The 24,767-nt window shown below is 47.5% G+C and overlaps 1 protein-coding gene across 1 annotated transcript in view; it reads left to right on the top strand.

The window, feature by feature from the left end:
• LOC141201503 (uncharacterized) overlaps positions 1 to 23,761 on the top strand; it is a 77,077-nt gene extending 53,316 nt beyond the window's left edge. Inside the window, exon 3 of the mRNA XM_073663511.1 lies at positions 21,884 to 23,761. Within this exon, the coding sequence (XP_073519612.1) occupies positions 21,884 to 23,746 (1,863 nt within the window). The 3' untranslated portion in view covers positions 23,747 to 23,761. The remainder of the gene's footprint in view (positions 1 to 21,883) is intronic.
• The last annotated feature ends 1,006 nt before the right edge of the window (positions 23,762 to 24,767 follow it).

Raw genomic sequence — 24,767 nt, 5'->3', positions numbered from 1 at the left:
TGACTGCTCGGACATTATACAGGACGGCAATGGAGGATTCTGGGTGATGACCGGAGAGGTGGCTGCAGGGACATTATACATAACCGCACTGGAGGATTCTGGGTGATGACCGGAGAGGTGACTGCTGGGACATTATACACGACGGCACTGGAGGATTCTGGGTGATGACCGGAGAGGTGACTGCTGGGACATTATACAGGACAGCACTGGAGGTTTCTGGGTGATGACCGGAGAGTTGACTGCTGGGACATTATACAGGACAGCACTGGAGGATTCTGGGTGATGACCGCAGAGGTGACTGCTGGGACATTATCCAGGACGCCACTGGAGGATTCTGGGTGATGACCGCAGAGATGACTGCTGTGACATTATACAGGACGGCACTGGAGGATTCTGGGTGATGACCGCATTGATGACTGCTGTGACATTATACAGGACGGCACTGGAGGATTCTGGGTGATGAGTGGAGAGGTGACTGCTGGGACATTATACCGGACAGCACTGGAGGATTCTGGGTGATGACCGGAGAGGTGACTGCTGGGACATTATACAGGACGGCACTGGAGGATTCTAGGTGATGACCGGAGAGGTGACTGCTGGGACATTATACAGGACGGCACTGGAGGATTCTGGGTGATGACCAGAGAGGTGACTGCTGGGACATTATACAGGACGGCACTGGAGGATTCTGGGTGATGACCGCAGAGGTGACTGCTGGGACATTATACAGGACGGCACTGGAGGATTCTGGGTGATGAGCGCAGAGGTGACTGCTGGGACATTATACAGGACGGCACTGGAGGATTCTGGGTAATGACCGGAGAGGTGACTGCTGGGACATTATACAGGACGGCACTGGAGGATTCTGGGTGATGAGCGCAGAGATGACTGCTGGGACATTATACAGAGCAGCACTGGAGGATTCTGGGTGATGAGCGCAGAGGTGACTGCTGGGACATTATGCAGGACGGCACTGGAGGATTCTGGGTGATGACTGGAGAGGTGACTTCTGGGACATTATACAAGACGGCACTGTTGGATTCTGGGTTATGAGCGCAGAGGTGACTGCTGGGACATTATACAGGACGGCACTGGAGGATTCTGGGTGATGACCAGAGAGGTGACTGCTGGGACATTATACAGGACGGCACTGGAGGATTCTGGGTGATGACCGGAGAGGTGACTGCTGGGACATTATGCAGGGCGGCACTGTTGGATTCTGGGTTATGAGCGCAGAGGTGACTGCTGGGACATTATACAGGACGGCACTGGAGGGTTCTGGGTGATGACCAGAGAGGTGACTGCTGGGACATTATACAGGACGGCACTGGAGGATTCTGGGTGATGACCGGAGAGGTGACTGCTGGGACATTATACAGGACGGCACTGGAGGATTCTGGGTGATGACCGGATAGGTGACTGCTGGGACATTATACAGGACGGCACTGGAGGATTCTGGGTGATGAGCGGAGAGGTGACTGCTGGGACATTATACAGGACGGCACTGGAGGATTCTGGGTGATGACTGGAGAGGTGACTACAGGGACATTATACAGGACGGCACTGGAGGATTCTGGGTGATGACCGGAGAGGTGACTGCTGGGACATTATACAGGACGGCACTGGAGGATTCTGGGTGATGACCAGAGAGGTGACTGCTGGGACATTATACAGGACGGCACTGGAGGATTCTGGGTGATGACCGGAGAGGTGACTGCTAGGACATTATACAGGACAGCACTGGAGGATTCTGGGTGATGACCGGAGAGGTGACTGCTGGGACATTATACAGGACAGCACTGGAGGATTCTGGGTGATGAGCGGAGAGGTGACTGCTGAGACATTATACAGGACGGCACTGGAGGATTCTGGGTGATGACCGGAGAGGTGACTGCTGGGACTTTATACAGGACAGCACTGGAGGATTCTGGGTGATGACCGGAGAGGTGACTGCTGGTACATTATACAGGACAGCACTGGAGGATTCTGGGTGATGACCGGAGAGGTGACTGCTGGGACATTATACAGGACAGCACTGGAGGATTCTGGGTGATGACCGGAGAGGTGACTGCTGGGAGATTATACAGGACAGCACTGGAGGATTCTGGTGATGACCGAAGAGGTGACTGCTGGGACATTATACAGGACAGCACTGGAGGATTCTGGGTGATGAGCGCAGAGGTGACTGCTCGGACATTATACAGGACAGCACTGGAGGATTCTGGGTGATGAGCGGAGAGGTGACTGCTGGGACATTATACAGAACGGCACTGGAGGATTCTGGGTGATGACCGGAGAGGTGACTGCTGGGACATTATACAGAACGGCACTGGAGGATTCTGGGTGATGACCGGAGAGTTGACTGCTGGGACATTATACAGGACAGCACTGGAGGATTCTGGGTGATGACCGCAGAGGTGACTGCTGGGACATTATCCAGGACGCCACTGGAGGATTCTGGGTGATGACCGCAGAGATGACTGCTGTGACATTATACAGGACGGCACTGGAGGATTCTGGGTGATGACCGGAGAGATGACTGCTGGGACATTATACAGGACGGCATTGGCGGATTCTGGGTGATGACCGGAGAGGTGACTGCTGGGACATTATACAGGACGGCACTGGAGGTTACTGGGTGATGACCGGAGAGGTGACTGCTGGGACATTATACAGGACGGCACTGGAGGATTCTGGGTGATGACCGCAGAGGTGACTACTGGGACATTATACAGGACAGCACTGGAGGATTCTGGGTGATGACCGCAGAGGTGACTGCTGGGACATTATACAGGACAGCACTGGAGGATTCTGGGTGGTGACCGGAGAGGTGACTGCTGGGACATTATACAGGACTGCACTGGAGGATTCTGGGTGATGACCGGAGAGGTGACTGCTGGGACATTATACAGGACAGCACTGGAGGATTCTGGGTGATGACCGGAGAGGTGACTGCTGGGACATTATACAGGACAGCACTGGAGGATTCTGGGTGATGACCGGAGAGGTGACTGCTGGGACATTATACAGGACAGCACTGGAGGATTCTGGGTGATGAGCGGAGAGGTGACTGCTGGGACATTATACAGGACAGCACTGGAGGATTCTGGGTGATGAGCGGAGAGGTGACTGCTGAGACATTATACAGGACGGCACTGGAGGATTCTGGGTGATGACCGGAGAGGTGACTGCTGGGACTTTATACAGGACAGCACTGGAGGATTCTGGGTGATGACCGTAGAGGTGACTGCTGGGACATTATACAGGACAGCACTGGAGGATTCTCGGTGATGACCGGAGAGGTGACTGCTGGGACATTATACAGGACAGCACTGGAGGATTCTGGGTGATGACCGGAGAGGTGACTGCTGGGAGATTATACAGGACAGCACTGGAGGATTCTGGGTGATGACCGGAGAGGTGACTGCTGGGACATTATACAGGACAGCACTGGAGGATTCTGGGTGATGACCGGAGAGGTGACTGCTGGTACATTATACAGGACAGCACTGGAGGATTCTGGGTGATGAGCGGAGAGGTGACTGCTGGGACATTATACAGAACGGCACTGGAGGATTCTGTGTGATGACCGGAGAGGTGACTGCTGGGACATTATACAGAACGGCACTGGAGGATTCTGGGTGATGACCGGAGAGTTGACTGCTGGGACATTATACAGGACAGCACTGGAGGATTCTGGGTGATGACCGCAGAGGTGACTGCTGGGACATTATCCAGGACGCTACTGGAGGATTCTGGGTGATGACCGCAGAGATGACTGCTGTGACATTATACAGGACAGCACTGGAGGATTCTGGGTGATGAGTGGAGAGGAGGCTGCTGGGACATTATACAGGACAGCACTGGAGGATTCTGGGTGATGACCGGAGAGGTGACTGCTGGGACATTATACAGGACGGCACTGGAGGATTCTGGGTGATGAGCGGAGAGGTGACTGCTGGGACATTATACAGGACAGCACTGGAGGATTCTGGGTGATGACTGGAGAGGTGACTACAGGGACATTATACAGGACGGCACTGGAGGATTCTGGGTGATGACCGGAGAGGTGACTGCTGGGACATTATACAGGACGGCACTGGAGGATTCTGGGTGATGACCGGAGAGGTGACTGCTAGGACATTATACAGGACAGCACTGGAGGATTCTGGGTGATGACCGGAGAGGTGACTGCTGGGACATTATACAGGACAGCACTGGAGGATTCTGGGTGATGAGCGGAGAGGTGACTGCTGGGACATTATACAGGACAGCAATGGAGGATTCTGGGTGATGACCGGAGAGGTGACTGCTGGGACATTATACAGGACAGCACTGGAGGATTCTGGGTGATGAGCGGAGAGGTGACTGCTGAGACATTATACAGGACGGCACTTGAGGATTCTGGGTGATGACCGGAGAGGTGAATGCTGGGACTTTATACAGGACAGCACTGGAGGATTCTGGGTGATGACCGGAGAGGTGACTGCTGGGACATTATACAGGACAGCACTGGAGGATTCTGGGTGATGATCGGAGAGGTGACTGCTGGGACATTATACAGGACAGCACTGGAGGATTCTGGGTGATGACCGGAGAGGTGACTGCTGGGAGATTATACAGGACAGCACTGGAGGATTCTGGTGATGACCGAAGAGGTGACCGCTGGGACATTATACAGGACAGCACTGGAGGATTCTGGGTGATGAGCGCAGAGGTGACTGCTCGGACATTATACAGGACAGCACTGGAGGATTCTGGGTGATGAGCGGAGAGGTGACTGCTGGGACATTATACAGAACGGCACTGGAGGATTCTGGGTGATGACCGGAGCGGTGACTGCTGGGACATTATACAGAACGGCACTGGAGGATTCTGGGTGATGACCGGAGAGTTGACTGCTGGGACATTATACAGGACAGCACTGGAGGATTCTGGGTGATGACCGCAGAGGTGACTGCTGGGACATTATCCAGGACGCCACTGGAGGATTCTGGGTGATGACCGCAGAGGTGACTGCTGGGACATTATCCAGGACGCCACTGGAGGATTCTGGGTGATGACCGCAGAGATGACTGCTGTGACATTATACAGGACGGCACTGGAGGATTCTGGGTGATGACCGGAGAGGTGACTGCTGGGACATTATACAGGACGGCACTGGAGGTTTCTGGGTGATGACCGGAGAGGTGACTGCTGGGACATTATACAGGACGGCACTGGAGGATTCTGGGTGATGACCGCAGAGGTGACTACTGGGACATTATACAGGACAGCACTGGAGGATTCTGGGTGATGACCGCAGAGGTGACTGCTGGGACATTATACAGGACAGCACTGGAGGATTCTGGGTGGTGACCGGAGAGGTGACTGCTGGGACATTATACAGGACTGCACTGGAGGATTCTGGGTGATGACCGGAGAGGTGACTGCTGGGACATTATACAGGACAGCACTGGAGGATTCTGGGTGGTGACCGGAGAGGTGTCTGCTGGGACATTATACAGGACAGCACTGGAGGATTCTGGGTGATGACCGGAGAGGTGACTGCTGGGACATTATACAGGACAGCACTGGAGGATTCTGGGTGATGAGCGGAGAGGTGACTGCTGGGACATTATACAGGACAGCACTGGAGGATTCTGGGTGATGAGCGGAGAGGTGACTGCTGAGACATTATACAGGACGGCACTGGAGGATTCTGGGTGATGACCGGAGAGGTGACTGCTGGGACTTTATACAGGACAGCACTGGAGGAATCTGGGTGATGACCGGAGAGGTGACTGCTGGGACATTATACAGGACAGCACTGGAGGATTCTGGGTGATGACCGGAGAGGTGACTGCCGGGACATTATACAGGACAGCACTGGAGGATTCTGGGTGATGACCGGAGAGGTGACTGCTGGGAGATTATACAGGACAGCACTGGAGGATTCTGGGTGATGACCGGAGAGGTGACTGCTGGGACATTATACAGGACAGCACTGGAGGATTCTGGGTGATGACCGGAGAGGTGACTGCTGGGACATTATACAGGACAGCACTGGAGGATTCTGGGTGATGAGCGGAGAGGTGACTGCTGGGACATTATACAGGACGGCACTGGAGGATTCTGTGTGATGACCGGAGAGGTGACTGCTGGGACATTATACAGAACGGCACTGGAGGATTCTGGGTGATGACCGGAGAGTTGACTGCTGGGACATTATACAGGACAGCACTGGAGGATTCTGGGTGATGACCGCAGAGGTGACTGCTGGGACATTATCCAGGACGCCACTGGAGGATTCTGGGTGATGACCGCAGAGATGACTGCTGTGACATTATACAGGACAGCACTGGAGGATTCTGGGTGATGAGTGGAGAGGTGACTGCTGGGACATTATACAGGACGGCATTGGCGGATTCTGGGTGATGACCGGAGAGGTGACTGCTGGGACATTATACAGGACGGCACTGGTGGATTCTGGGTGATGACCGGAGAGGTGACAGCTGGGACATTATACAGGACAGCACTGGAGGATTCTGGGTGATGACCGGAGAGGTGACTGCTGGGACATTATACAGGACAGCACTGGAGGATTCTGGGTGATGACCGGAGAGGTGACTGCTGGGACATTATACAGGACAGCACTGGAGGATTCTGGGTGAAGAGCGGAGAGGTGACTGCTGGGACATTATACAGGACGGCACTGGAGGATTCTGGGTGATGACCGGAGAGGTGACTGCTGGGAGATTATACAGGACAGCACTGGAGGATTCTGGGTGATGACCGGAGAGGTGACTGCTGGGACATTATACAGGACTACACTGGGGGATTCTGGGTGATGACCGGAGAGGTGACTGCTGGGACATTATACAGAACGGCACTGGAGGATTCTGGGTGATGACCGGAGAGTTGACTGCTGGGACATTATACAGGACAGCACTGGAGGATTCTGGGTGATGACCGCAGAGGTGACTGCTGGGACATTATCCAGGACGCCACTGGAGGATTCTGGGTAATGACCGCAGAGATGACTGCTGTGACATTATACAGGACAGCACTGGAGGATTCTGGGTGATGAGTGGAGAGGTGGCTGCTGGGACATTATACAGGACAGCACTGGAGGATTCTGGATGATGACCGGAGAGGTGACTGCTGGGACATTATACAGGACGGCACTGGAGGATTCTAGGTGATGACCGGAGAGGTGACTGCTGGGACATTATACAGGACAGCACTGGAGGATTCTGGGTGATGACCGGAGAGGTGACTGCTGGGAGATTATACTGGACAGCACTGGAGGATTCTGGGTGATGAGCGCAGAGTTGACTGCTGGGACATTATACAGGACGGCACTGGAGGATTCTGGGTGATGAGTGCAAAGGTGACTGCTGGGACATTATACAGGACGGCACTGGAGGATTCTGGGTAATGACCGGAGAGGTGACTGCTGGGACATTATACAGCACGGCACTGGAGGATTCTGGGTGATGAGCGCAGAGATGACTGCTGGGACATTATACAGAGCAGCCCTGGAGGATTCTGGGTGATGAGCGCAGAGGTGACTGCTGGGACATTATACAGGACGGCACTGAAGGATTCTGGGTGATGACTGGAGAGGTGACTTCTGGGACATTATACAGGACGGCACTGTTGGATTCTGGGTTATGAGCGCAGAGGTGACTGCTGGGACATTATACATGTCGGCACTGGAGGATTCTGGGTGATGACCGGAGAGGTGACTGCTGGGACATTATACAGAACGGCACTGGAGGATTCTGGGTGATGACCGGAGAGGTGACTGCTGGGACATTATGCAGGACAGCACTGGAGGATTCTGGGTGATGAGCGCAGAGGTGAATGCTGGGACATTATACAGGACGGCACTGGAGGATTCTGGGTGATGAGCGGAGAGGTGACTTCTGGGACATTATACAGGACGGCACTGGAGGATTCTGGGTGATGACCGGAGACGTGACTGCTGGGACATTATACAGGACAGCACTGGAGGATTCTGGGTGATGACCGGAGAGGTGACTGCTGGGACATTATACAGGACGGCACTGGAGGATTCTGGGTGATGACCGGAGAGGTGACTGCTGGGACATTATACAGTACAGCACTGGAGGATTCTGGGTGATGACTGGAGAGGTGACTACAGGGACATTATACAGGACGGCACTGGAGGATTCTGGGTGATGACCGGAGAGGTGACTGCTGGGACATTATACAGGACGGCACTGGAGGATTCTGGGTGATGACCGGAGAGGTGACTGCTGGGACATTATACAGGACGGCACTGGAGGATTCTGGGTGATGACTGGAGAGGTGACTGCTGGGACATTATACAGGACGGCACTGTTGGATTCTGGGTTATGAGCGCAGAGGTGACTGCTGGGACATTATACAGGACAGCACTGGAGGATTCTGGGTGATGAGCGGAGAGGTGACTGCTGGGACATTATACAGGACGGCACTGGAGGATTCTGGGTGATGAGCGGAGAGGTGACTGCTGGGACATTATACAGGACAGCACTGGAGGATTCTGGGTGATGACCGGAGAGGTGACTGCTGGGACATTATACAGGACTGCACTGGAGGATTCTGGGTGATGACCGGAGAGGTGACTGCTGGGACATTATACAGGACAGCACTGGAGGATTCTGGGTGATGAGCGGAGAGGTGACTGCTGGGACATTATACAGGACAGCACTGGAGGATTCTGGATGATGACCGGAGAGGTGACTGCTGGGACATTATACAGGACAGCACTGGAGGATTCTGGGTGATGACCGCAGAGGTGACTGCTGGGACATTATACAGGACAGCACTGGAGGATTCTGGGTGATGACCGGAGAGGTGACTGCTGGGACATTATACAGGACAGCACTGGAGGATTCTGGGTGATGAGCGGAGAGGTGACTGCAGGGACATTATACAGGACAGCACTGGAGGATTCTGGGTGATGAGCGGAGAGGTGACTGCTGGGACATTATACAGGACAGCACTGGAGGATTCTGGGTGATGATGGTGTCGTTGTTGTCAGGTTCCTATAAGGTGTCAGGACGTCGCTGTCTATCTCTCCATGGAGGAGTGGGAGTATCTAGAAGGACACCAGGATCGGTACCAGGAGGTGATGATGGAGGAGCTCCGGCCTCTTACACCAGGTTCGCTTTAGATGACGTGTAATGATGAATCTCCCATTTTCGGCTTTTCTCCTCTTTTTTGCCTTGTACATGTGACTCTTGTGCTGCTGTTCTCGCTCCCTCCCTGTCTCGTCTTCTCCGCTCCCCTCCCCCATCGCTCACACAGGAGAGTGATTGTCAGCAGCTTTTGATTTTAGATTCTGTGGATAAATCAGCAGATTTCCGATTGTGTTTGGAGGACAATGAAGCCTCATAAGGCGACAGCAGAAGAAACATTAGGAAGATTCATCGCTTCATGACATCAGTAATCAGTAATGAGGGCTATGAAGGGTCGTTCCTCCTGAGCTTTTTGGGGTCTCAGGACTTGTTCTGGTGACTGATGGTGTCCTCTGTCCCCTGATCCGACGTCCCACACTGGGCGATTACTCCGGTGATGTCCCCCCCGGTATCAGTATGGTACAATATAAGGGAGGGCCCTGCTCACAGTCTACATGTTAGAGGGGAATAGAAGGAGTTTCGTATCGGACACGACCAGAATAAGATGTTACACGTCTCTGAGGTCTCAGATTTGTAGTGATTTACATTTATTGTGTATTGTTCCTTACAGGGAACCTGTCTGGTTGGATATCGCCAGTAACATGCACATATGGGGTTAATCTGCTGGTTAATAGGATTAGGGAGGTGCCCGGCCGCTGTACTGAGTGTGCGGTACCCGGAAGCCGCCGGCTTTCAGTCATGCAGGCACCAACGCAGATACAGTCACCGTACGCAGCACTGTGCCCGGGACTGAGACTGACAGCCGGCTCAGCAGTGCATCAGTACAGAGCGATCGTCACTCAGTGTCGGGGCGCAGTTACAGCTGTCGCTCACAGTGCTGCCAGTGGTGACTGTAGCTACACCTTCTTGATTCCTTGGGATTACATCAGGCCTATGCATTTTTTGTGAGGGTGGTAGTAGTGGCGAGGGACTGTTGTGTTCCTACACCCTGGCTCCCTGACAAAGACAAATGTCCCCATTCTCCTGTGCTGTGCGTGTGGTGCAGAACACTCACGTTTTGGTCGCAGATCTCTGCCGTCTTCGGTTTTTCCACTTCAGTAACCGCCGCACACACAATAGGGGACTTCCACTCCGTTTTATAAAAAAGAACTTTACTTAACAGTCCAACTTCACCATGAGGGAACACGCAGTATTGGGCGCATCCTTTTCCAGGTGCACAGTTCATTGCGCAGCATATGTTAATATTCACCGTCTGTTTCTCCTGAGATGTCCCTTCCATAGTCGACCTCTTTGGCCTCTGAGACCCTCGCAGTTTTTAAAGTCCCCTTCCATTTCCTCTGTACTATTTCCCGTCCGACTTCCCCTTCTGGGAAGATTTTGAGACAAGTTACTCTGCTGACTCCTGTGGACCGTAGGCCCCGAACATTAAGGGAAAGTCGTTTTAGAGTTCCTGACTAACGTCCCTCTGCTGCTGGTCGGACCGGGTTTCTGTGCCCCCTGGACCTCCAGCTACTGCTCTGTCACATCCCTCCCTCAGAACTAACTGACAGGAAAAAACGTTACTCCGCCCTGGCCTAATCTCCTCCCCTTTTGACTGGGCCAATCACCAATCCTCCTTCGGTTGCTGGGCAGACTTCCCGTTACTCCCCTGCTGCAGTCACTAAACCTCCTGGTAACTACCCCGGCTCCTCCTGCTCTGCAGCTATTGCTAAACACATTAACGGTTTCTATCCTAAACTATTGCGTTCACCCCTACACTGTACCCAATTCCTAGTAATAATAATATTTTTTATTTATTTAGCGCCAACATATTCCGCAGCAGTTTACAATTAAGCGGGGACATGTACAGACAATAAATTCCATACAAGGTAAGACAGTTTAAACAGTTACATTAGGAGCGAGGGTCCGGCCGCTTATAATCTACAAGGGAATGGGGGGGACACAGTAGGTGAAAAGTGCTTGTTATTTCAGGTCTGACAATTATAATAAATAGAGATTTTCACATAAAGCTGCATGATCCGGTCATCAGCCCATATGTATAAGTGCAATAATCAAGTATCGAGTGCAGTTATCTTGTGCATGGAGGGTGTGGAGACAGATGAAGAGTAGGGAGCAGATTCTGAATAATATTTAGAAGGAGGGAACAGGGGAAAGTTGGTTTACTGAGTAGTTGAGGTGGTCGGCTTGTTTAAAGAGATTGGTTTTTAAAGCGCGCTTGAAGACATGGGGGCTAGGCATCAGTCGGATCGTCTGGGGTAGAGCATTCCAGAGAACTGGCGCAGCACGAGAGAAGTCTTGGAGATGGAGGTGCGAGGTTCAGATTATGAGGGATGTTAGTCTTGGGTCATTTGTAGAACGGAGGGCACGTGTAGGGCGATAGACAGAGATGAGAGAGGAGATATAAGGCGGTACAGAACTGTGGAGAGCTTTGTGGGTGAAAGCAATGAGTTTATATTGGACCCTGTAGCGAATGGGCAACCAGTGTAATGACTGGCACACGATGGAGGCATCGGTGAAGCGGCTGGACAGAAATACGACCCTGGCTGCCGCATTCAGGATGGATTGGAGAGGAGAAAGTTTGGTAAGAGGGAGACCAATCAGAAGAGAGTTGCAGTAGTCCAGACGAGAGTGAATAAAAGCAACAGTAAGAGTTTTAGCAGTTTCAAAGGTGAGAAAAGTGTTTTTAAGATGCAGGTGACAAGAGTGAGCGAGTGATCGGATATAGGGAGTAAAGGATGTCGAATATGACCCCAAGGCAGCGGCCGTGCTGCTGGGAGTTATGGTTGAACCATCCAAGGTAATTTCGATGTTAGGTAGAGTTGGGTTAGTAGAGGGGAGAAACACAAGAAGTTCAGTTTTGGAGAGATTCAGTTTAAGACAGAGGGAGGACATGATGTTAGAGACAGCGGACAGACAGTCCTTGGTATTTTGTATTAGGGTAGGGGTCATGTAAGGGTAAGAACTGTATAATTGGGTGTCTTCAGCATAGAGATGATACTGAAACCCAAATCTGCTGATTGTTTGTCCAATAGGGGCAATGTATAGAGAGAAGAGGAGGGGGCCTAGGACTGAGCCCTGCGGAACCCCGACTATAAGGGGACGAGGAGAGGAAGAGGAGCCGGCAAAAGATACAGTGAAGGAGCGGTCAGAGATGTAGGATAACCAGGAGAGAACAGTGTCCTTGAAGCCGATAGAGCGGAGCATAGTGAGGAGGAGCTGGTGATCCACAGTGTCAAATGCAGCAGAGAGATCCAGGAGAATCAGCAGGGAGCAGTGACCTTTGGATTTAGCTGTTCATAGATCATTAGAGACTTTAGTGAGGGCAGTTTCAGTGGAGTGTAAGGAGCGGAAACCAGATTGTGGAGGGTCAAGAAGAGAGTTATCTGAGAGATAGCAGAGTAGACGAGAGTGGACCAAGCGTTCCAGGAGTTTAGAGATGAAAGGAAGATTAGAGACAGGTCTGTAGTTAGCAGTGCAGTTCTGGACCAGGGATGGCTTTTTAAGTAAAGGGGTTATAATGGCATTTTTAAATGAGGAGGGAAAGATACCTGAAGAAAGAGAGAGGTTAAATATTTTAGTCAGGTGAGTGGTGACCACCGGTGAGAGAGACTGCAGGAGATGTGAAGGAATGGGGTCACTGTTACAGGTTGTAGGTTGAGAAGTAGTGAGGAGCTGGGTAACTTCTTCTTCTGTAACAGGCTCAAAAATGGCTAGTGAGCTTGAAGTGCGGCAGGGAAGGGGATCCAGGCACTGAGGAGATTGGGCTGAGATGTCCTGATGGATGTGGTTGATTTTTTCTAGGAAATATGTGGCCAGATCCTCCCCGCTGAGGTTGGTGGTGGGGGCCTGTGCTTTAGGTTTCAGGAGGGAGTTTAAGGTTTCAAAAAGTCGTTTTGGATTGTTGGACACTGAAGTGATGAGGGGGGTGAAGTAGGATTGTTTGGCCAGATGAAGCGCAGAGTTCTAGGTTTTGAGCATGAATTTATAGTGGATGAAGTCTTCTGCTAAAAGAGATTTTCTCCACTGACGCTCAGCACACCTTGAGCAACGCTGAAGAAAACGTGTTTGCATTGTGTGCCAGGGCTGCCGTTGTTTGCGTCGGGTCTTTCTGCGTGTAGAAGGTGCTGCTTCATCTAGGGCGCTCTTCAGTGTATTATTGTAGTGTGACAATGCCAAGTTTGGACAGGAGAGGGAGGAGATGAGGGCTAAAGATGTGTGGAGATTGTCCATAAGCTGCTGGGTATTAATGGCATGTGTATTCCTAGAAGTGTGGTAAGTGGGGGTGTCCCGGGTGAGGAGACAGTTCTTGACAGAGAAGGAAGAAGGTTGTGGTCCGAGAGCAGGAGAGGGGAGTTAGTAAAGTCATGCAGCAAGCATAGACGGGAGAAAACCAGGTCCAGAGTATTCCCGTCTTTTTGTGTAGGAGAGTTAGCAACCTGTGAGAGACGGAATGAGGAGGTTAGAGAAAGTAGATGAGAGGCAGATTGGGAGAGGAGATCATTGATGGGGATGTTAAAGTCTCCCATGATGAGGGTGGGGATGTCACAGGATAGAAAGTGAGGAAGCCAGGTGGCAAAGTGATCCAGGAACTGGCGGGAGGGGCCTGGAGGGCGATACACAACCACCACTCACAGGGAGAAGGGTTTGAAGAGTCTGATGGTGTGGACTTCAAAGGAAGGAAACATAAGTGAGAGAACCGGGGTGGGGGGTGACCTGAAAAGCACATTGTGGTGAAAGGAGCAAACCAACACCTCCACCCTGTCTATTCTCAGGTCTGGCCGTATGTGAAAATTTCAGCCCACCAAATAAGAGAGCAGCAGCTGCGGTGGTGTCTGAATGCTGGGTCCAGATTTTTGTAATAGCCAGAAAATGAAAGGAATTGCTGAGGAAAAAATTATGAATGTAAGTTAGTTTGTTACACACAGACCATCCGTTCCAGAGAGCACAATGAAAGCAATAGGAGAGGGCAAGCACTGAATGTTACTAAGATTAGCAGGGTTTCTATATGCAGCTGGAGGAGAGTATATGCTAGTGCAGGGAGGCCCAGGGTTGGGGGAGCTGTCGCCAGCGACTAGGAGAAGGAGAAAAAAGAGAAAGTGCAGGTGGTGCAATGATTTGTATGAATGTTTTGAGTGCTGTATGGAGGTAGTGGATGGTTTGGAGTCGGTGAGAAATGTCAGTAGAGCCTCAGAGTTATACATGAGAGAGGGGAGAAGGGAGTGGTGGATATGGAGAGAGTGCATAGATTGTGTTAAAGGGCGGGCGAGATGTGAGAAAGCAGAAGTTAAAACAAGTAAGAGGCAGATTGCTATTACTAATGCATAATGCAATACAACTGACTAAGAAGCAGGATGTTTGTATGAATATCTTATGCACCTTACCTGTCTCCTGCCCTGTCCAACTGCCATTGTATAACTGCTTATTAAAAGCACTTTAAGCTATTGCACTTAGTCTGTTGTACGCGTGACCCAACATGCGTGCTATCCTGAGCCAGAGCTGAATGTATATGAATTGAAATGTCTGCTAACATGCAGCACCTAATCTAATACTCTATATATACTCACCCTATAACTAACACATCAGACATTAGGTCACATACATACTCATATATAAACACAGGGTACAACAATATGTGCAGAAAGAGGGAAGAGGCGCATGACCGTCCTGGTCTCCCTCTTACACATTTCCTCCCCCCGTGATATTAATATCTCACTCCTGCTACGTGTTATCTCTTCTGAAATCTGCATTGTATCTCCATGTTACTTGCAATGCTCTGCAGCTAATCACTGGTATATACACTGCTCAAAAAAATAAAGGGAACACTTACACAACAGAATATAACTCCAAGTGAATCAAACTTCTGTGAAATCAAACTGTCCACTTAGGAAGCAACACTGATTGACAATCAATTTCACATGCTGTTGTGCAAATGGAATAGACAATAGATGGAAATTATTGTCAATTATCAAGACACCCTCAATAAAGGAGTGGTTCTGCAGGTGGGGACCACAGACCACATCTCAGTACCAATGCTTTCTGGCTGATGTTTTGGTCACTTTTGAACGTGTAAACCTGCCGCCGTTTCACTCGGGTGCGCCAGTTACGTTGCCTTCACAAACCTTTGTTGCGCCTTCACCCAGGCTTGCATTGTACAGAGCCTCCTGCTCTGCAGCTTAGCAAACAAACCACTGACACACCCAAACCTTTGCTGAAGGTTTTCTAATGGATTCTGTGGCCATGAGCCACTTGTAAGACTCGGCAGGAGGGAGTGGACCGCCCCACTGCCACCTGCAGATCACTCCCAAAATAAAAGCCCACGCTGGGTTTTCTTGAATCCAACTTGGTCAAATAGTTTGACCAAGTCCAAACTTTCCTTTTATTTTGCTCTGCAGCCACAGGTGTTTCTGTGACTCCAGTGCACTCCAGCGGGTTCAATGTGTCTCTATGAGCATCCTGGGGGATACATACCGTCCCCCGCATATAATTCCCCTCACTGCCTCACGACTGTAATACAGAGATAAAAACCTGTGATCCCAATGTATTACCTGTGACAATACAGCTTTTCTTCTTAGTTATTCCAGACGATTAGATTTGTTAAATCAAGAGAAATGGCATTTATAGAAGGGCCGGATGATTTTCTCACAGTGAATGTCATTGTAGGTTAAAATAATTGAAAAAGAATGTAGAACTTGTGGAGACCGGTTGGACTTGATGGACCTGAGTCTTATTTAAACCTATATAACTATGTATTCATGGGGTTAATCGTAAAGGTCAGAGTTTAAGCACCGATCGCTGCCGTTACAGGTAGATGCTGGATATTGGGAAGGGACTAAATACTTTATAGGAAAATGTATATTTTATTAGAACAGATGTTTTTCAGTCATCCCATCTGAAAATAACTATAAAGTGAAGACCCCGATGGGCTCATACTGGGACCCCCTCACATAGACTCCTCGAGTGCTATTATTTTCAACAATAAAGAGGTTAAATAGCCGGAGGTTTACTTATTTCTAGTTCTCAGAAGGAAAAAAACTCCTCAGACGACCCCCCATGGGGAATCGGCATGTGTCCCTTATTCATTATCCTGTGACTATGACATAAATCTGTGTTGGGAGTCCTCCTATAATCCATGTGGTGACGGCTCGGAGGACCTGCTTCTCCCGCTGCTCAGTGACTGGGCTTCTGTGCACTGCTGATCACCATTACTGGCATCCCTTCATTTTTTTCATGGCCTGTACAATATCTTCAGAAATAATGAAAGTTACAGTATATCCTTAGGATTTTTTTAATTGGTGGTCCAAAGTAATACAACAATAGAACATTGTTTAACCTCCTTGTGGCAATTTCAAAGATGAAACCGAATAAACAGCATGTGCAGCAATAAAGGCCCCCCTAAACCCCTAATTAATACTTGGCAGAAAAACAAGAACCTCCTCCAGCGGTAGCCAAAAATATAAAAAGCGAAGTTTATTGATCACATTAGAAACTGTAGTAGCAAGTCACCAAAAGAGATCCATAGATATTCTATTCTATTTTCTGCTGTTTGTCTCCACGTCTGAGACTGGGACGGCTCCGCGCGCTGCCTTACAGATGAAGACTGCTAATCAACGTTGGGTGAGCGGACTATTCCTTTACCCCATTCCCCTCTGTTCTTCAAGTAATTAATACTTGGTTGCCCACCCTTTGGCATTGCTGACGGCCTCCAAACATTTCTTGTAGCCATCTATAAGCTTCTTGCTCTTCTCAGCTGGGATTTTCTCCCGCTCTTCCTTTGCAGTTTGTTCGAGCTCTTGAATGTTTGCAGGTTCTTTTTCCCAACGGCAGATTTCAGCTCACCCCAAAGATTTTCAGTGGGATTGAGGTCTGGACTCATTGCTGGTCATTATAAAACAGTCCATGTTTTTCTTTTTCAACCATTCCTGTGTACTTTTGGATGTGTGCTTTGGGTCATTGTCTTGCTGGAGGACCCATGATCTTTGACTCAAACTACATTTTCTTTCACTGGGTAGGACATTTCGCGTTGTGGATACTCCACCATGCTTAAGTGTTGGTAAGGTTTTCTTTCCTTATATAACCTTCATTGCGTCGTCTGTAAACAAACTGTTGCTTTGCATTGCCAAAAAGCTCTATTTTTGTTTCATCTGTCCACAGAACATTTTCCCAGAAGGATTGAGGCTTGTCAAGGTACTCTTTGGCAAAGATCAGTCGTTCCTTTTTATGTCTTTTATTCAGCAATGGTTTCTTCCTTGGCCTTCGCCAATAAAGCTATGCTTGGTTTAGTGTGCGGCGTATGGTACTTGTTGAAACCATGATCCCAGACTATTCCAGGTTGGCCTTCAGGTCTTTGGATGTTTGACGTGATGTTTTTTTTACACAAGAACCAAAAGACGGATTTCATCAACCAAGGTATCCGCTGTCTAGCACTGTGAAAATGGTGGAGGCCCACAAAGCAGGAGAAGGCTATGAGCAAAGCGTTTTCAAGTTGCCCTTTCCTCGGTTCAAAATGTAATAAAGAAATGGCAGTTAACAGAAACAGAGGAGGTCAAGATAAGGTCTGGAAGACCAAGCAAATTTTCAGTAGGATTGCTAGGGAGGAAAATCAGAACCCCCGCCTGACTGCAAAAGACCTTCAGAAAGATTTAGCAGACTCTGGAGTTGTGGTACATTATTATACTCTTAGAGACACCTGCACAAATATGGCCTTCATGGAAGAGTCATCAGAAGAAAACCTCTCCTGCGACCTCACCATGAAATTCAGCGTCAGAAGTATGCAAAAGTACATCTAAGAAGGTCTGATGCATTTTGGAAAATATATATAATTTATTATTTATTGTTTTGCCTAAAATACAAAGGAAATGTCATCTTTAACTTTAGGCTGTTTAGAGATTATTTCATCTTCAACTTAACTGTTCACAATAACAGTAATTTTGACCATTGGTGCCCAAACTTTTACATGTCACTGTATTCTGTCACTATGTGTCTCCTACAGATGGACTCATGGAAAGAAATCCACCAGAGAGATGTCCCCGTCCTCTGTATTCCCAGGACTGTCCAGAGGAGAATCCCAACATCCCGGAGGATCATCAGGTAGACGGCGCTGAGCCCTGTACCGGATCTGTGTATGGGGGGACATTTCTGATCGAGGTCATAGATGTCACAGATTTTGGTGGTTTCTTGTATTGTGCTGACTGTTACATCTGATATATCAGGAGGAAGATCCGACTAAGAATAAAGTGAAGGACGAGACAGAAGAAGAAGCGATGACAAGGGGGGATCAGCCGTGTGTGAGTGACGGGAAGGAGGAGATTCCTGTAGATGTTTCCACAGGTGTGTAATAATGACCGGCGTGTGATGATTATGATGATGACCTGCGTGTGATGATGATGATTGGCATGTTACTATGATGATTGGCATGTGACTATGATTAGCGGCGTGTGATGATGATGACTGGCGTATGATGATGATGATTGGCAATTGGCATGTGACTATGATTAGCGGCGTGTGATGATGATGACCGGCGTATGACGATGATGATTGGCATGTGACTATGATTAGCGGCGCCTGACGATGACCGGCGTGTGATATTGTATGAAGTCTCCGGTGCAGTGAAGCTTTATCCGCTGTTCACATCACAGCAGAAGCGTCTGGTGATGGAGCGGCTGCTCTTGTACAGAGTCCGGTTGCGCACCGATGAATAGCTGGGCCGCCTTCACACCTCTTCTTAATGAATAAGCACATTTTTAATTTTCCTAATTGTGTTTTTTAATAAAAAATATGCAAATTTATTAAAAAAGAAAAACTGAAATCTCACATGGTCATAAGTCTTCAGACCCTTTGCTCAGTATTGAGTAGATGCACCTTTGGAGCTAGTACAGCCATGAGTCTTCTTTTGAATGATGCAACAAGTTTTTCACACCTGGATTTGGGGATCCTCGGCCATTCTTGCAGATCCTCTCCAGTTCCGTCAGGTTGGATGGTGAACGTTGGTGGACAGCCATTTTCAGGTCTCTCCAGAGATGCTCAATTGGGTTTAGGTCAGGGCTCTGGTTGGGCCAGTCAAGAATGGTCACAGAGTTGTTCTGAAGCCACTCCTTTGTCATTTTAGCTGTGTGGTTAGGGTCCTTGTCTTGTTGGAAGATGAACCTTCGGCCAAGTCTGAGGTCCAGAGCACTCTGGAAGAGGTTTTCATCCAGGATATCTCTGTACTTGGCTGTATTCATGTTTCCTTCAATTGCAACTAGACATCCTGTCCCTGCAGCTGAAAAATACCCCCATAGCATGATGCTGCCACCACCATGTTTCACTGTAGGGATTGTATTGGGCAGGTCATGAGCAGTGCCAGGTTTTCTCCACACATACCGCTTAGAATTATCACCAAAAAGTTCTATCTTCGTCTCATCAGACCAGAGAATCTTATTTCTCACAGTCTGTGAGTCCTTCATGTGTTTTTGAGCAAACTCTATGCAGGCTTTCATGTGTCTTGCATTGAGGAGAGGCTTCCATCTGGCCACTCTGCCATAAAGGCCCAACTGTTGGAGAGCTCCAGTGATCGTTGACTTTGTGGAGCTTTCTCCAATCTCCCTACTTCATCTCTGGAGCTGAGCCACAGTGATCTTGGGGCTCTTCTTTACCTCTCTCACCAAGGCTCTTCTCCCACGATTGCTCAGTTTGGCTGGACGGCCAGGTCTAGGAAGACTTCTGGTGGTCCCAAACTTCTTCCATTTAAGGATTATGAAGGCCACTGTGCTCTTAGGAACCTTGAGTAATGCAGAAATTCTTTTGTAATCTTGGCCAGATCTGTGCCTTGCCACAATTCTGTCTCTGAGCTCCTTGGGCAGTTCCTTTGAGCTCATGATTCTCATTTGGTCTGACATGCACTGTGAGCCATGAGGTCTTATATAGACAGGTGTGTGCCTTTCCAAATCAAGTCCTATCAGTTTAATTAAACACAGCTGGACTCCAATGAAGGAGTAGAACCATCTCAAGGAGGATCACAAGGAAATGGACAGCATGTGAATTAAATATCAGTGTCTGAGCGAAGGATTTGAATACTTATGCCCATGTGATATTTCAGTTTTTCTTTTTTAATAAATCTGCAAAATTGTCTGCATTTCTGCTTTTTTCCAGTCAAGATGGGGTGCAGAGTGTACTTTAATGAGAAAAATAAATGAACTTTTTAGAATTTACCAAATGGCTGCAATGAAACAAAGAGTGAAAAATTTAAAGGGGTCTGAATACCTCCCGTACCCACTGTAAGTGTTCAGCGTACAGCACAGGATAAATATGCTCCAAAATGTTCTGTACCCCAAAATGCCACCATTAAGAGCTTCTACTCAACCCACAAAAAACAAGTCCCCACTCAGGTTCATCATCTGTAAACAGTAATATAGGGGGTGTCCATATTACTAGTAGCACAAAGGCTCCGGAAAAGTGACTTGGCTCCCACTTAAAGAAATCCAGTGACATCTGCGCTCCCAAATCCAAATGCCCCCTCCTCCTGGGCCCCACCGTATGCAGTTAGCATCCACATGTTTGGCATTACTGTAGCGGGGAGAGCCAATTTATTTCTCCAGAAAGCACTAGCTGGGAATCATGTACTGGGCGCTACAACGTAAGGGCACTACAATGTATCGGACACTACAATGTACTGGCCACTATAAGGGAATATTTGCATTTTCACTTCGCAACATCCATTACTGCTCGTTTCTGGAAAGCACCCATGGAGTCAAATTCATCACTACACCTGTAGATACATTTCCATAGGGGTGTAATTTCCAAACTGGTGTCACTTGAGGGGGGATTCTGCTCTTTTGCCACTTTGGGGCTCTGTATATGGAGCCTGCAAACTGTTCTACTAAAGTTTGTTCTCCAAGAGTCAAATAGCGCTCCTTCCCTCCCGAGTCTCGCCATATGGCTAAGCAGTACAGTACAGACACATATGGGGTATTGCCCTGGTCAGCAGAAATTGTATAAAATTATGTGGTCATTTTTACCCATTTTCCCTTGTGAAAATGTAAAATCTGGGGCTAAAATAATATTATAGTGGTAAAAATGTAATTTTTTTTTCTTCACCGTTCAATTGTATAACATTTTGTGAATCACAATTACCTTGCATTCATTGGGAAAGTGCGCGGTGGATGCTGGGTGTGACGCTCGGTGAAACCCCACCCACAGCCCGGTGTCCACCGCGGGGATCGCATCACCGAGTCACGCCTCACTTGACGTGACATCAGGGGAAGCAAGAGCCGGCTGAGGCCGGGGGTCGCGTGATGCCTGTGAGTGGCCAGCGATAGCGCCGCTCACAGGCAATAAAGACAAATCTAGGTAATTAAAAGAAATCTCTCAATGGGTTAATTACATTGGGGGAATTTTTAATAGTAGTTGACATCTTCTTCAATTGCGTGGACACTTTTCTATACTAAGGGCAAGATACGAAGCTTGAGAGAGTGAAATGGCACTGGAGGTACATTAAGGGAACCTGTCATCAGTAATTACCACTTAAAGAACTATTTGCTGTCTAGTCTCTGCCACCCCTGACTTGTGCCAATGTCACCAGTTTATAAGTGTCATTCACTTTACCCGTCATTGTGTTAATGTTATGGCATGTAGTTGTCCTCCTTATTACCGGTACTTTCACTGACGAGGGTCTTCATTGTGAGATCCAGAAAATACATTCAGAAATCTCTTTTGTGTTGAAGAAAAACCTCACATCTAATTTATCTTTCATCCTAATAGGAAATCCTTGTGAGAATAACGGTTCATCACTAAATTGTAAAAAAGAAGATATCTGGGAGCACTCTAATGGAGAAAACCTCATCACCCTTCCTGCACCTCCTGGACTTCACAGCACTTCACTTTCTTATAATCCTCCTAATCATGAGGAATCATCTCCTGAGCAATCTCACATTATTACCAAAAGTCGAGGTGGCAAAGTGGATTCAAGATTTCAGTGTGACAAGCAATTTACAAAAAGCTCAGATTTTTTAACACACAGAAAACACAAAGGTAAAAAGCCATACTCCTGTTCAGAATGTGAGAAATGTTTTACATATAAATCACAATTTGTTATACATGAGAGAATTCACACAGGAGAAAAAACATTTTCATGTTCGGAATGTGGGAAGTCCTTTAAACATAAAGGGGATCTTATTACACATCAGAGAATTCATACAGGAGAGAAGCCATATTCATGTTCAGAATGTGGGAAATGTTGTAGAAGTAAATCAGACTTTGTTAAACATCAAAGAATTCACACAGGGGAAAAACCTTTTTCATGTTTACAATGTAGAAGGTGCTTTACAGATAAATCACAGCTTGTTATACATCAGAGAACTCACACAGGAGAGAAGCCGTATTCATGTTCAGAATGTGGGAAATCTTTTATGTGTAAATCAATTCTTTCTGCTCATAACAGAATTCACACAGGAGAAAAGCCGTATTCATGTTCAAAATGTGGAAAGTCCTTCACAGGTAAAGGAAGTCTTATTATACATCAGAGAATTCACACAGGAGAGAAGCCATATTCATGTTTAGAATGTGGGAAATGCTTTACATTTAAAAGCAGTCTTATTCCACATCAGCGAATTCACACAGGAGAGAAGCCATATTCATGTTCAGAATGTGGTAAGTGCTTTACAAATAAAGGGAATCTTTTTACACATCAGAGAAATCATACAGGAGAAAAAACATTTTCATGTTCGGAATGTGAGAAGTCCTTCACAAATAAAGGGAGTCTTATAACACATCAGAGAATTCACACAGGAGAAAAAACATTTTTGTGTTCACTATGTGGGAAGACCTTCACAGTTAAAGGGCATCTTAGTAGACATCAAAACATTCATACTGGAAAGTCGCCATATTCATGTTCAGAATGTGGGAAGTGTTTTAGTTATAAATCAGATCTTGTTAAACATCACAGAATTCACACAGGAGAAAAGCCGTATTCATGTCCAGAATGTGGGAAATGCTTTACAGAGAAATCAAAACTTGTGATACACGAGAAAATTCACACAGGAGAGAAGCCGTATTCATGTTCAGAATGTGGGAAATCTTTTATGCGTAAATCAAATCTTTCTGCTCATAAGAGAATTCATACAGGAGAAACACCATTTTCTTGTTCAGAATGTGGGAAATGTTTTAAAAGTAAATCAGGGCTGGTTTTACATCAAAGAATTCACACCGGGGAGAAACCGTTTTCATGTTTACAATGTGGAAAATGCTTTACAGGTAAATCACAGCTTGTTAGACATCAGAGAACTCACACAGGAGAGAAGCCGTATTCATGTTCAGAATGTGGGAAATCTTTTATGTGTAAATCAATTCTTTCTGCTCATAATAGAATTCATACAGGAGAAAAGCCATTTTCTTGTTCAGAATGTGGGAAATGTTTTATATATAAATCAGATCTTGTTAAACATCAAAGAATTCACACAGGAGAAAAACTTTTTTCATGTTTAGCATGTGGAAGATGCTTTGCAAATAAATCACAGCTTGTTATACATCAAAGAATTCATACAGGAGAGAAGCCGTATTCATGTTCAGAATGTGGGAAATCTTTTATACAAAAATCACACCTTGTAAAACATGAGAGAAGTCATATGGGAAAGAAAGTGTAATTATGTTCACTGTGTTTTATAAAGTTTAATAAACATTGTTCAGCATAAATGAGTACACCCCCTTTGATGAGTAAGATTTTATTTAATAGCTCACTGAACACAAGATCAATTTCTACAATTTTGCCAACACTAAGTTTCATAGAACATTTTTTTGTAATCAAAACATGAAAGTAAGGGTAATAATATAACTCTCATTACAAAATCTTCAGTTTTACTCAAAATAGTTGATGCAAAAATGAGTACACCCCACATCAAAAGCTACTACATCTATTATTTTGTATGGCCTCCATAATTTTAAAGGACGGCACTAAATTTTCTAGGCCTGGAATGAACTAATTAGTGACAATACTATATCTATCTTTTATCTCTCTTTCGATAACGAGCTCTTAGAGCCTGGATGCTGGATGTAGCGATGACAACTTGTCTCTTCAGAATTCCCCATAGGTGTTTGGTTGGGTTCTGATCCGGAGACACTTGGCCACTGAATCACTGTCACCCTGTTCTTCAGAAATGTAACAGTGGCCTACCAAGGGAACAGAGTGATGGCAGCATCTTTTCTGTCACTATAGAGCAGAACATCTGTGAATTCAAGATACCATCAATGAAATGTAGCTCCTCATGCAGCCGCACATAAGGACACGGCCACCACCAGGTCTCACTGTAGACACCATGCATTCTCATTGTATTCCTCACCTCTTCAATGTCATACAGTTTTGAAGCCATCAGTTCCAAAAAAAAACATTTATCTTGGTCTCATCACTCCAGAGTATAAAGTCCCAGGAGTCTTCATATGTTTCCGCATGTGTCCTGGCAGATTGTAGGGCGGCTTTTTTGTGTATGGGATTTAGGAGAGGCTTTCTATGTGGACAACACCCATGTCTGCCATTCCTCTATAGAAAAATATGTCTGCTTTCAGCTCATCTCTCAATGCTTGGATGAAAAATCACAGTTGGGAAGGAATGGACGGGACAAAGAAAGTTACTGATAATCCAGCACTTGTTTTCCAGTGTGAATAAAACCA

The sequence above is a fragment of the Phyllobates terribilis genome, unplaced genomic scaffold, assembly GCF_046119375.1.
Source record: "Phyllobates terribilis strain yellow unplaced genomic scaffold, ASM4611937v1 Scaffold_117__1_contigs__length_5270597, whole genome shotgun sequence".
NCBI classification, from domain to species: domain Eukaryota; kingdom Metazoa; phylum Chordata; class Amphibia; order Anura; family Dendrobatidae; genus Phyllobates; species Phyllobates terribilis.
Note: the sequence above shows the minus strand (reverse complement) of the source record. Positions and strands in the feature narration are given on the sequence as shown.